At 54.3% G+C, this 12,246-nt stretch overlaps 1 protein-coding gene across 1 annotated transcript; it reads left to right on the top strand.

Annotated features, from left to right (window-relative positions):
* Window positions 2,528-6,266, top strand: S100A2 (S100 calcium binding protein A2). Its single transcript, XM_005677500.3, has 3 exons — window positions 2,528-2,708; window positions 4,098-4,251; window positions 6,014-6,266. Exons 2-3 carry the CDS (start codon window positions 4,111-4,113, stop codon window positions 6,164-6,166), a joined length of 294 nt encoding a protein of 97 aa, XP_005677557.1. The 5' UTR covers window positions 2,528-2,708; window positions 4,098-4,110; the 3' UTR covers window positions 6,167-6,266.

The raw sequence follows: 12,246 nt of genomic DNA, 5'->3' as shown, positions 1-12,246 counted from the left end.
ACAGTCACTGCCAGGATGTGTCCACTGCCTGCCTGCATCCTGGCTTCTCTGCCTTCACGAAGAAGTGGAGAGCACAGAATGGAATTGGACTTTGAGGGGTCAGCCTATCCAACCCTCCTGTTCTGCAAGGGGGAAGGAATTACTCTAGATAACACAGCAAGTTAGCGGCAAATTACTGTGATTTTCATCAGTTCCGGAATATGGCTCCTTGATGGGCACAGCCCTGGTCTCAGTTTGGGAACAGGGGTCCAGATGCTGCCCCTAGCATCAGAGGCGTGCTCTCTCATCTCTCTGGTCTTCCCTTTTTCCTCTCACTTTCCGTGACTCTGTTTTTCTCTGACTTTCTCTCCCAGTTTCTGTCTGACTGCCTCTTCGTCTCTTCCTCTGTCTGCCTCCTGTCTCCATCTCTGCCCTCTGGGAACTCTGTGGTGCTCCTTCCCTCAGTGGGTCCCCAGAGCAAGATATTTCCTGCAGCCACTCCTCAGGGACTCATAGCTCTCTGAAGCTCTGTTTTCCAACCCAGGGTTTCAGTTCCACTCCTGGGAGCAGGCAGAGAAGTTATGATTTGGTAGCATCATCAGTGATGTGATTTTGGGAGGTGGGAAAGCCCCCTGGTACTGTCCCCAGCACCCTACCCACCACGGTGCCAACCGTAAACTTAGGATGGCACCTGGTGTGGGCAAGACCCTTTGCTCATGCGGTCCCTGCCCGGTGAGCTCACCATGTGGGAGTGAGGACGAGAGAAGACAGGCACGCGAGTGATTCAATTGAGATCAGAATGCTCCGAGTACAAAAGGAGCGTTTGCTGTGGGACAGAGCAGGTGGAGACAGACTCTGGTTAGCCCTGGGGCGGCTCCGTGAGGTGGGGGCATTGAACTGGCCTTTGAAGGATATGTGGGACTTCGGGAGGCAGGGAGGTGGTGAGTGGGCACATTCTGAGCAGCAGGATGGGCACAGGCAGTCTTGGCCACTCCAAGTGCTCAGGCACAGTGAGCAGGCAATTAGGAGACATGCAGGAGAGGTTGGATATGCAGGTAGGGGCCAGAGCCCCAGCACCTCACTTCCAGCAAGGGCCATGGGGACGCCACTGCAGTTTCTGAGCAGAAGTGCCATCTGCTGAAGTCCTCAGTTAAAATGGAAGAAGTGCTGTAAAAACCAATGCATTGCACCCCGCTGATCCTTACCCTCGGGGAGAACAATTTTTATTCCAAGCTCTACCTGAAATAGGTTTTGACAGGGAAGAGCAGTAGCACAAGGGGGTCAAGTGCCTTGGGGAGGAAGGACACTGGGTGGCTTTGCAGAGGTGTAGGAGTGGGCACCGGGGGCCCCTGAGGCCTGGTTTCATCTGTGCTGCTCAGGCCGCCCCCAAGTCCCACTGCGAGTGACCGCCGGGGAAAGAGCAGCCTGGCTTGATGTCTGATCTCTGGGGGTTCTCAGTCTGAGTTTCTCTGTAGTGTCATGACCCCAAACTCCCCAGAGTGGGCCTGATTGAGGGGGTCTCTGTTCCAGTGCCCTGTCTGCTGGAGCTGGATTGTGGTTTCTGCCTGCTGCCCCGTAACTTCGTAACTTCGGCTGCCCTAGCCCTGGGGGAGGAGGGCGGTGCCGCTGAGTCACTGCCTGAGCCTCTGGGCCTGGAACCTCGGGTGAGTCACCCAGGACTAGGGGCGCCGGAGGAAGGGAAAGAAGCTGGTGGACATCTGGAGCTGGGAGGGGAGCTGGCACACAGGAAGGGCGGTGCCCAGACTGGACTGAGGCAATAGGCGAGGGGGGGCCTGGGAAGGGGCCGAGTGAAGTCTGCTCTTCTCTGAAAGGCCCTCCCCTGGGCTGGGTCCTAACAGGCCTCAGTGTTTGCCTTTCTCTGGGGAGGGGCCTGGACGAGTGGGTGAGAGAGGCCGAGGCTGTGGCCTCATCCCCAGCCTGGCCTCCTGGCTTGGGAAGCTGTGTGGGCCTCCTCCTCACGTGCCCACCTCCCAAGCTGGAGGAGACTCCCGTTTTCTCCTCCCTTCAATTCTCCTGGGCCTTCCTCACACACACAGACTGCTGCTCACCCCAGCTGACGATAGCAGAGCCACTCCACCTGTCGCTGCCTCCCTGTCTCCTGCCAGACCTCTTCCTACCCGAAGGGGGCCTTTCCAGGTCTTTTAAAGCACACCCACTTGCCTCAGTACATCACTGACAGTTATTCTGGGGCCAGCTATTAAAAGCCACTTTGTTTCCCTGCGGTCACCCCTGCCCTCTTCTTCCTGATAGCCCCCAGCTGCCTCCTGGTTCCCAGAACACACACAGGCCCATGAAGTCCCAGCACGCACCTGCAGCTTCGGGCACGCCAATGAACTGTGACTCGCAGGCATTTGTCATGAGAGCAAGACTGGGCCTGAATCTCCAGGCCCCCGTGAACAGGGGCTGCCTCCCCTTGCCCAGGGCCCAGAATACCTTTTCCCGGTGACACCCCTGCTCCCGCTGTGGCCAGGGCGGGGCCGGGGGAGGGGCTGCCCTTGGCTGCCCAGCAGCCGGTATTGTCGGGAAGGGAGGGACTGGGAGGGGGTGTGTGGGGGTGGCAGGAGGCCAGGCTTTGGCGGGATCAGGTTGGGGCAGGTTTGGTTTCCTTAAAATGCAAAGTTGGGGGCCAGTGGGGCTAGCATATAAATTCCAACTCTGCACCTGGCCCTTTGCTTTCCTTCCTGAGTCTCTCTCTGCCCTCTGGTCTGGTGAGTACCTCTGTCCTGGGCAGGGCTGGGTGGGCAAGACCCCCATGGGTCTCTGCCTTTGTCCCGCTGGCTTTTTCTTTAATGGGTTTTTGTCGGAGCAGAGCTGGTTTACAGTGTTGTGTTAGCTTCTGCGGCATGTCCCCTTATGCTGCTCTTTGTCTCCCGGTTTCCTTGGTGGAAGGTCCAGGGCCTCTGTGTGTCTCTGCATTTGGGGGCACCTCCTGTGAAGTGTCAGATAGAGGCTTTTTCCCAGTTCCTCTGTGAGGTTTAGGGGTTACTCTTGGGGTCTGTCTTGCATCTCTCACTCTGAGTGTTGCTGCTTCTTGGGGGTTTGGGTCCAGGCATATGAAGTGTGTGTGGTGGTGGGAGGGTTGGAGGGGTGCTTTAAGGAGAATCCTGGGTTTGTTTGTTTTTCAAAAGTCCTGGGTTCCAGCAGGACTAAGAGCCAGGGATCTCAAGCGAGCGGGCCTGCCTGGCCCCTGCCCTGAGCAGCGGGATAGCCCTGCCACTTCCTGTCTTCTCCCGCCTCCTGAAGGCAGGGCTGGCAGGATGGGCCCAGGGTGCTTCTTGCCTCTGGCGCCTGCTCCTCTGGCCTCACCCTGGGGCCTGCCTAATCCCCCCAGGGTGGTGTGACCGCACTGAGAGGCTGGGCCTTGGAAAGGATGACCTCCAAATTCTGTCCTTGGTCTCAGATTCTGTCCTTGGTCTCAGATTCTGTCCTGATCCTGGGGTACTGGGCTTTTAATTTCTTGAATTCCAGTCCCAGAAGAATCCTTGCTATTAGGGAGAGTGTTAGTTACCAGCACCCCTGCTCCGGTGCCTCCAGTGTGAGGGGAGACACATTCCCTACAGAGTGAGAGCCCCTGGTCTGACGGAGGATACAACCTACCCAAGGGAGCTTCCAGTTAGATGGGAGAACGCCGCCCTCTGGCTGAGGGGGGAGGTCACTCCTCAGGGAACCTCATACCCCTGGGCTGTAGCCAAGGCCGCTGCCAGAGCCCAGTGAGCCCCACCAACTGTGCATGAGACGCCTGTCTCCGCAGCCCTGGCACAGAGCCCACTGCCCTATGATAGAAGCTGACAGAAAGGATCCCCAGTGGGACTCTGGCCACCCTGCCTTTTTTTTTTCCCTATAGACGCTCTGGGCCCCAAATATGATGGGAGGAGACATGAGGCCCTTCCAAATACAGGGGAAGGTCTAGCCTCTGCCTCACCCACCTAGTGTGAGACGGAGGTATGGCTTCTGGCCAGGGAGCCACCGGCTGAGGCGGAGACACAGCCCTGCCTGCCCATTCAGAGAGGCACTTGGAGAGGCAGCTTAGGGCACAAGGGCAGCAGACGGTCCTGCAGGCTGGGCTGAGGCCTCTCCCTCGCTTGCCACCCCTGTAGCCTCAGATCCAAGATGTCCAGTCCCCTGGAGCAGGCGCTGGCTGTGATGGTCGCCACCTTCCACAAGTACTCTGGCCAAGAGGGAGACAAGTTCAAGCTGAGTAAGGGGGAGATGAAGGAACTTCTGCACAAGGAGCTGCCCAGCTTTGTGGGGGTGAGTGGGGCTGACCGGGGGGTGAGAGGGTCCTGGTGTATGGTGTGGGGGCACAGGATGAATCTCTTCTCCCTCCCTGGCTGGGGGTGGGCGGGCCTGGGGATGCAGACACCAGGGTGGAGTCAAGCCTTTTATGACCTCACCGGAGTGAGAGGGAGGCCTTTGTGTGAATGCGTGAGTGGGCACTCTGCTGCTGGCCCCTCCCTGCAGCGTTCCGGAGAACGGCTGTGCTGCCGGAGCCCAGAGAGGGGACGTGACTCGCTCAGGATCACACAGCTCTCATTTGTGATCTCCTCCTCTCTTCCTCCCTCCATCCTCTCCTCTCCCTTTTTGTTTTCCATATTTGCTTGCCAAACTAAGAAGGTGTCTAGGGAGAGGAAAGCTCAGCTAAGGCACACCCTGAGATGTTTTGGAGAGAAATCCCCTTGCCCTGCCTTTAATCAGTGCCTCCCTCGTGTGTGCTCACGTGCTCCCTTGGTCAGTCATGTCCAACTCTTGTAGTCTGCCAGGCTCCTTTGTCCATGGAACTGTCCAGGCCAGAATACTGGGGCGGGTTGCCATTTCCTCCTCCAGGGCATCTGCCTGACCCAGGGGTCACACCTGAGTCTCTTGTGTCTCCTGCACCGGCAGATGGATTATTTACCACTAGCACCACCTGATAGAGGAGGCAATGGCACCCCACTCCAGTACTCTTGCCTGGAAAATCCCACGGACAGAGGAGTCTGGTGGGCTGCAGTCCATGGAGTTGCTGAGGGTCAGACACGACTGAACGACTTCACTTTCACTTTTCACTTTTATGCATTGGAGAAGGAAATGGCAACCCACTCCAGTGTTCTTGCCTGGAGAATCCCAGGGACGGGGGAGCCTGGTGGGCTGCTGTCTATGGGGCCGCACAGAGGCAGACACGACTGAAGCAACTTAGCAGCAGCAGCAGCAGCAGCGCCTCCTGAGAAGTGCACCACTCCCCCTCCACCCCACCAAAAAAACGGTTATTCATTTGGCTACAGTGGAGTGAGGACAGAGCGGGGTACATGGGCAGGAAGCTCCGGCTCTCCACCTCCTTCCACAGGCCAGTGGGCTCTATGCCAGGGCTGTGGAGATGCGCATCTCCCGGGGCTGGTTAGTGGGGCTCACTGGGCTCTGGCAGCGGCCTTGGGTACCATCCAGGGGTACGAGGTTCCTTGAGAGTGCATGGGCGGGAGTCTTTAGTTGCAGCATGTGGGATCTAGTTTCCCGACCAGGGATCGAATCTAGGAGTCTGCACTGGGAGTGTGGAGCCATTGGACCAAATCCCAGCGGAGTCTTAGCTGCTGGAACAAATCCCAAGGTCACATCTCAGGCTTTGAACATACGAGGCATGTCCTTTTTTCGTAAAAAAATATTTTTGATCATACTTTTCTAATTTGGTTTCGTTCTATCTGGTATGGGAAAGAGCCTGCCTTTTTGGAATTCACTTTTCTGGTGATGAGGCGTGGTGGTAGCTTCAGAGAGCTTGAGTTTCCTCATCAGCAGGATGTGGGTGATGCCCATCTCACTGGGCCCTTGTAGGGAGCAGAGCTGATCCTCTGAAGGGAGGGTCTGGGGTCCCCCAGCAGGGAGAGCTGGAAGCTCTGGCTCATGACTCCCCTGTGTCCCCACTCACAGGGCACCCTAGTGCATCACTCCAGGTGCTACCTGCTCACCACTTACCTGCTGCCCAGGGAGGAGGGGAAAGCTGGGTTCTGCCCCGAGAGCGGATGGCCTGACTGTCTCTTGCTTTCAGGAGAAGGTGGATGAGGAGGGCCTGAAGAAGCTGATGGGTGATCTGGATGAGAACAGTGACCAGCAGGTGGACTTCCAGGAGTACGCCGTCTTCCTGGCCCTCATCACGATCATGTGCAACGATTTCTTCCAGGGTTCCCCGGCGCGGTCCTGACGCAGAGCTCGTGGCTCCCTGCTATGGGTCTCTTTGGCCCAGGAGGACTCTCTATCTTTTTAAATTTTACTCAATAAACTCCTTTTGCTGGTTGACAGTATTTTCATTGCTCAGAGTTGCCCTGTCATCTGGCTGGCCCTGTTGCTGTGCTGAAAGTTTAAGACCCAAAGCTGCTTTTTGTTGTGAGCTGTCTTTATCCCTTTCAGTGCAAGATGATACAATTCCTTCAAAAATGTTGTGGGCTTCCTGTGTATCAACTTACAAATTCAGTTAGACAAAAGCCACATTTATAAATCTCTTTGAGACTGGCCCTTTCCACCTTAGAGTCAGGGTGCTGGGAGAAAATGTCCTTATGATTCTTACAGACCCTCTTGTCTGAAAGGCTCAAGAAGACACACGTTAAAATTATTAGAAGACATAATACGTATGTGAAATCTGAGACTTGCCCTTAAATCTTTTTGAAGTCCACATGAAATTTCTCCTCTTTGACTTTGTCTTACCCTGAGGCCCTTTTCCTGGGCAGGGCCAAGGATTTGATCTTGGCCCCAAGGCCATTTATTACTTTGAGAGCCATTTGTTGTCTGGGAAGACTGCCTGGGGCTCCCCTGGTGGCTCAGACAGTAAAGAATCTGCCTGTAGTGTGGGAGACCCGGGTTCAATCCCTGGGTCAGGAAGATCCCTGGAAGAAAGGAATGGACACCCACTGCAGTATTCTTGCCTGGAGATTCCTACGGACAGGGGAGCCTGGTGGGCTATAGTCTGTGCCGTCGCAGAGTCAGACACAACTGAGCAAGTAACATGGCCTTGTTCTCCGACTGTCCTGGGCCCTCTATATTTTCTCTAAATTCTACTCGAATGGAAGAGCTCCTGTTTTTTGGTTGAACCATGAAGCATGCAGGATCTTAGTTCCTCCACCAGGGATCCAACCCATGCCCCCTGCAGTGGAAGCGAGGAGTGAAAAAGAGTTTTAACGAAAAGGAAAGGGGGGATGGATAGTAGACACGTAATAGACAATATTTCTGTGAATTACTTTCTTACTTTTCTCACTTCCCTGGGAAGCTCTGCTGCTTGGGAACTGCTTACAGATTAGCTCAGACAAAAGCTCCCCCCAAATAAGGGGTGAGACACCCTGCTTGTTCTCACTGTTTCTCTTTAACTGCACATCTGGGGCTGGTGCTGGGCGAGGTTGGGCAGGCTGAGCAATGAAAAGAGAGGAGCCTATTTCCTAATATAATACCGTGTAGGGAAAGGAACCAGTGAATACAGGTCAGGGATGTATGATAATGGTAATTAACATTTCCACAGCAGTTCCCAAAGCTGCTTTCACGAACACTGTTTCTTCAGCCCCATGGTAACCCCCCAGAGAACGATCATTAGGCCCCTTTTACAGATAAGGAAATCAAGAGGAGGAAGCGTCTGCCGTTCGAGGCGCTCTCGTTTTTGGCCAGGCTCTCTCATAGGCCTGTTTGAGCAACATCCCACTGACTCTTCATAGCGGTTGTGTCAGGGCCGTATCACTAGTTTCCACATTTCACAGAGGAGGACACAGGGCCTGGGAGAGGTTAAGTACGGGCTTCCCCGGTGGCCCAGTGGTAAAGGATCTGCCTGCAATTCAGGAGACGTGGGCTTGATCCCTGTGCCAGGAGGATTCCCTGGAGTCTGGAATGGCTGCCCACTCCAGTATTCTTGCCTGGGAAATGTCATGGACAGAGGGGCATGCAAAAGAGTCTTGGGATTGCAAAAGAGTCTGGCATGACTTAGCCACTGGACAGCAGCAGCAGAAGTCATACAGGGAGCGGCGCTGGAATTTGCCCCAGGTCTGCGAGAAAGGGGCTCCTGCTTAACATGCAGGCGATAGCCTGGGCCTTCCTCTCCTTCCCCTGGGGCTTTGTGTGAGATGAAGGGCACCTGGCTGGGCAGAGTCCAGATGCCCTTGGTCTCTCAACCCTGAAGACATGGGGAAATGGGTCCACTTGGTGATCGCAAGGCCATAGTGTGACTGCTTGCAGTGGATCCTGGCTTCTGTTGGCCCTCTGTCCCAGATTCTGGGGCTGTTTGGGCTGGTGGAGGCTGGTCACGATTGGCTGCCTCTGGAACTGTTCCCCGACTGGCTAGGCACCTAATGGGACAAATTTCTTTCTGTGTATTGGACAAACTAACAAACACATGAGTTTCCTAGCTGGTCTCAGTAATCTTCCCTCATCCCACTGCTCCCTGCAAATCTCCGTGCCAAGGCAGAGAGCAGGAGGGTCTGGAAAGTGGTTTTTGCTGTTCAGGGGCCTGCTGGCCAGATTCTGTCTCACTTTCTCCTGGAGTTAGGGCAGGGAGCAGAACCTCAGGGAAATATACCTCCCCTTCCATTGTGTCCCATTGCGACTCTGCTATTTGCTCTTCAAGGTCTGTCCTGCAAGAAAAGAGGGACAGAGGCAAAGGTGGATTCTGAGACAGTTCAATTCAGTTCAGTCTCCTAGTTGTGTCTGACTCTTTGCGACCCCATGGACTGCAGTACTCCAGGCTTCCCTGTCCATCACCGGTTCCCAGAGCTTGCTCAGACTCATGTCCATCGAGTTGGTGATGCCAACCAACCATCTCATCTTCTGTTGTCCCCTTCTTCTGCCTTCAATAGGAGTGACCCCAATGAGGCTCCCCATGCTCCCACATTTAGGTCATTTGAACTCCTCACCAACTCAGGGCTCCCATCCGGGAAATGGGCACAGTCAGGCATTGACTAGGCACTCAAAAGAGGTGGTAGGTCTAAGCTCTACAGATTCTCTTTGATCCCAGTTCAGATTCTCTCCCCACCCCCATTCCCTAATTCTGTAGCAAAGGCCTCCCTGGCTCCAGCCTCGGTAAATCAAATACCCCTTCCCACACTCTCTCCACACTGGGCTCAGATGATGAGAGAGAGGAGATAAGTCAGTTTGAGGAGGTTCATTGACTCCCACGGGGCTATGAGACTGGGGGTGGGGTCACCCTGTCTCTTGGGCCCAGGTCCTTGTGGTACAAGCACAAGAATGTTCGGACCCTCCAGGACATTTCATCTGATTTCTCCCTGAGATGCAGAACCAGACACTGACCTTCAAGGGGGCAAAGGGGTTTCCCAGAGGCCTTTGTAAGGTGAAGGTGGTGATAGCGGGGAACCGAGGCAAGGAGGGAGGGGAGATGGAGAGGAGGGCAGTCCTGCCAGGTCAGAGAGCATCTGCTTCTCTTCCTGCCACCCACACTGAGTGGGGGCTTTTGCGTGTGGTTGCTGAGTTACACGCGGGGCCCTCCACTCTCACACGCTCCACAGGACTGTCAAATGATATGAAGAACTTTCACACTGAAGTCTCAGGGCAGGAATCTTCCAGATTCAAAAAAAAAAAAAAATCAAGACCCAGACAAGGTAAAGGACATGCTCAAGGTGGAGAGAGGAGGGTGGTGTAGCTAAGAGTGAGGGCTCAGTGAAGGGGTCTTCTCATGACCGTCCTCCAGCCCCAGAGCACCTCCTCCCAGACTCTCCAGTCCACCCACCCTCCCCTCAGCTGTCACCTCCTAGGGTGAGCACCTGCCTGCCTCAGTCTGGGCAAACAAAAAGGAGGAGTCCCGGGGAGGTGCAGCCAGGCTGAGAAACAGGGAGGGCTGGGGGATAAGGACTCAGACTGGGAGCAGGTTGCCCGGCTCTCCCTTGACCACTCACGTAAAGTACCTCAGGCCCCGCCACTGTAGCCCTGCTTTCTGCTCTTCCTTGCATTTATGTTACCCATCTCTCATAGTACATTTGTTACCGTTTGTTGCCTGCGTTAGAGGGTCCTTTCCGCATAACTTGGATTTTGTCTGTTTTGTTTATGGCTATACCTCCAATGCCTAGAAGAGGTGCTTCTAAATATTCACAGGAGGACTTCTCGGTGGTGCAGTGGCAGGAATCCACCTGCCAATGCAGGGGACACAGGTTTGATCCCTGGTCTGGGCAGATTCCACGTGCTATGGAGCAGCCCAGCCTGCGTGTGCCTAGAGCCCGTACTTTGCAACAAGAAGAGCTGGCGCAATGCGAAGGCCTCACACTGCAATGAAGAGCAGCCCTCGGTCCTCACAACCAGAGAAAGCCCATTGCGCAGCAGCGAAGACCCAGCGCAGCTGAAAGTAAGTACACTTAAAAAAAATAAAATAAATACTGACATGAGTCACGAATGGCTCTTACCCCGTCGCCAATTAGCTGTGTGACTTGGGCAAGTTACCTGCCTCTCAGCCAACATTCACACGCTCACCAGGTGCCAGCGCTATTTGTCTATGAGCTGTGTGCATATTAACTCATTTATGCCTCACAGCAGTCCTATGAAACGGTGACCATTATTTTCCTTGGTCATCCACAGATGATGAAAATGAGGCCCAGAGAGGTGAGGTGATCTGCTTAAGGAAGGTGGCTGCTCGTGGCATTCCTAGGATGGCACAGGTGGGAACAAGCACTTGACCCAGAACTGAATCAATCACTGGTCCACATTAGTCCCCTGCTTCTGTCCCCTACTCCCCATAATTCCTTGCCTATAAAACAGAGATAATCACAGCCCTCCCTTCCCTACCCTCCCACTGCTTGCTTCCCTCATCTAAAGGGGCTGAGTCTTCAGGGAGCTAATGGCAAGGTTGAGCTTCAGGTGCAGGGGGACTCAAGGGAGGCCAAGGTGTCATGAACTCTCTGGCTGCCCCATAAGCATTAGGGTTTCTTCCCCATTCCACACTCTTCTGGATCTTGAGTTCTCTTTCTGAGAAACGAGGAGGGGTCTCTCGGGCCCAGGGATGAGGGGTAGGAGGAGAGAATTGATATAAAGGAATTTCCATTTCTGGTAATATGGTGATCTGTGCTGGTTCCAGCTAAAAACAACAAAAAGTGCTGGAGAGAATAAAAACAGCTTTTCAAAGCATTAAAGAGCTCACAAGGCGGTAAGGAATGAGATCAAAATCTAAGTGAAAGCAGATTCCAGGAAGAGAGCCAGGTACCGGGCCCCTCGTATCCTGAGGACATCACTAAACTGAGCCAAAGTGACCTTTGGCTTTGTTTGTGGAAAGAGGAAGGGTTCATTTGAGGAGTGGAGGCAAAGGGGACACCCCATGTAATGCTGGGACCCCAGAGGGCTATACCCTTAAGCCCCACACCAGAGGAAACCTACCCCCACCCCAAGGGACTGCAGGGAACTCGGCCTTGGTGCCATGTGGAGCCAGGAGGACAGGGCACAAGAGCTCTAGCTCCAGGCTGCCCTGGCGAGAGTCTGTGCTTGGTGGGGTGGGGTGAGGGGGCACCAGGGAAACACAGCCTAGACTTCCGGGAGGGCCCCTTGGAACAGCACGCCTTCCTCCCGGGTCTCAAGGCTTTCTACTGATGGTCCCCCCAGGGAAGCAAGCAGTTTTCTGCCCAAGGTGTCCAAGCGAAACCCTTAGGTGCTGTTTCAGGGGCTCCAAAGAGCTCCAGTGCCGTAGTTCTTTATGTCTCAGCACAGAAAAGAATTCAGGGAGAGGTGAAGTGATATAGTGAAGAAGTGATTTACTGGAATAGGACGCTTGTGAGACTTAACACGCGGGAGGACGAGAGATGACACACCGTGAGAACTTACTGGGCTACGGTTTTATAATCAGAGGAAAAGTAGGGAGGATGAGAAGACCTTCTTTGTCTTCCTAGTAGACATCAATGCCTCTATCATTAGCTCCTCCTCCGGGCTGAGCAGGGGAGTTTTCTTGTCTCTACATAGTCAAGCTAGGTTCAAAAATTATTGTTTTCCTAATGTGTACAGACAGCATGTCAGCTTTGTGAGCTTACTGCGCAGTGTGTGGGGCTCACGCTGCCGTTGTTTCACTGTTCTGGGGGGATGTCCTGAGCTTCTGTTGTGTGGTTTTGTTGCTAAGGAAGCCTGCTTGGTTTTGGGGTTAAGCAAACCTGCTTTCAGGCTTCCTTGGTGACTCAGTGGTAAAAAATACACCTGCCAATGATGTAGGTTTGATCTCTGGGTAGGGGAGATCTCCTGGAGAAGGAACTGGCAACCCATTCCAGTATTCTTGCCCGGGAAATCCCACGGATAGAGGAGCCTGGCAGGGTACAGTCCACGGGGTTG

Source organism: Capra hircus, chromosome 3 (assembly GCF_001704415.2).
Source record: "Capra hircus breed San Clemente chromosome 3, ASM170441v1, whole genome shotgun sequence".
Lineage (NCBI taxonomy): Eukaryota > Metazoa > Chordata > Mammalia > Artiodactyla > Bovidae > Capra > Capra hircus.
This window is presented reverse-complemented; position numbering and strand designations above follow the sequence as displayed.

Coding starts and splice junctions, on each gene's coding strand:
- S100A2 (XM_005677500.3), top strand. CDS start 4,111: ATGTCCAGTCCCCTGGAGCAGGCGCTGGCTGTGATGGTCGCCACCTTC. Junction 4,252..6,013: donor AGCTGCCCAGCTTTGTGGGG/GTGAGTGGGGCT, acceptor TCTTGCTTTCAG/GAGAAGGTGGATGAGGAGGG.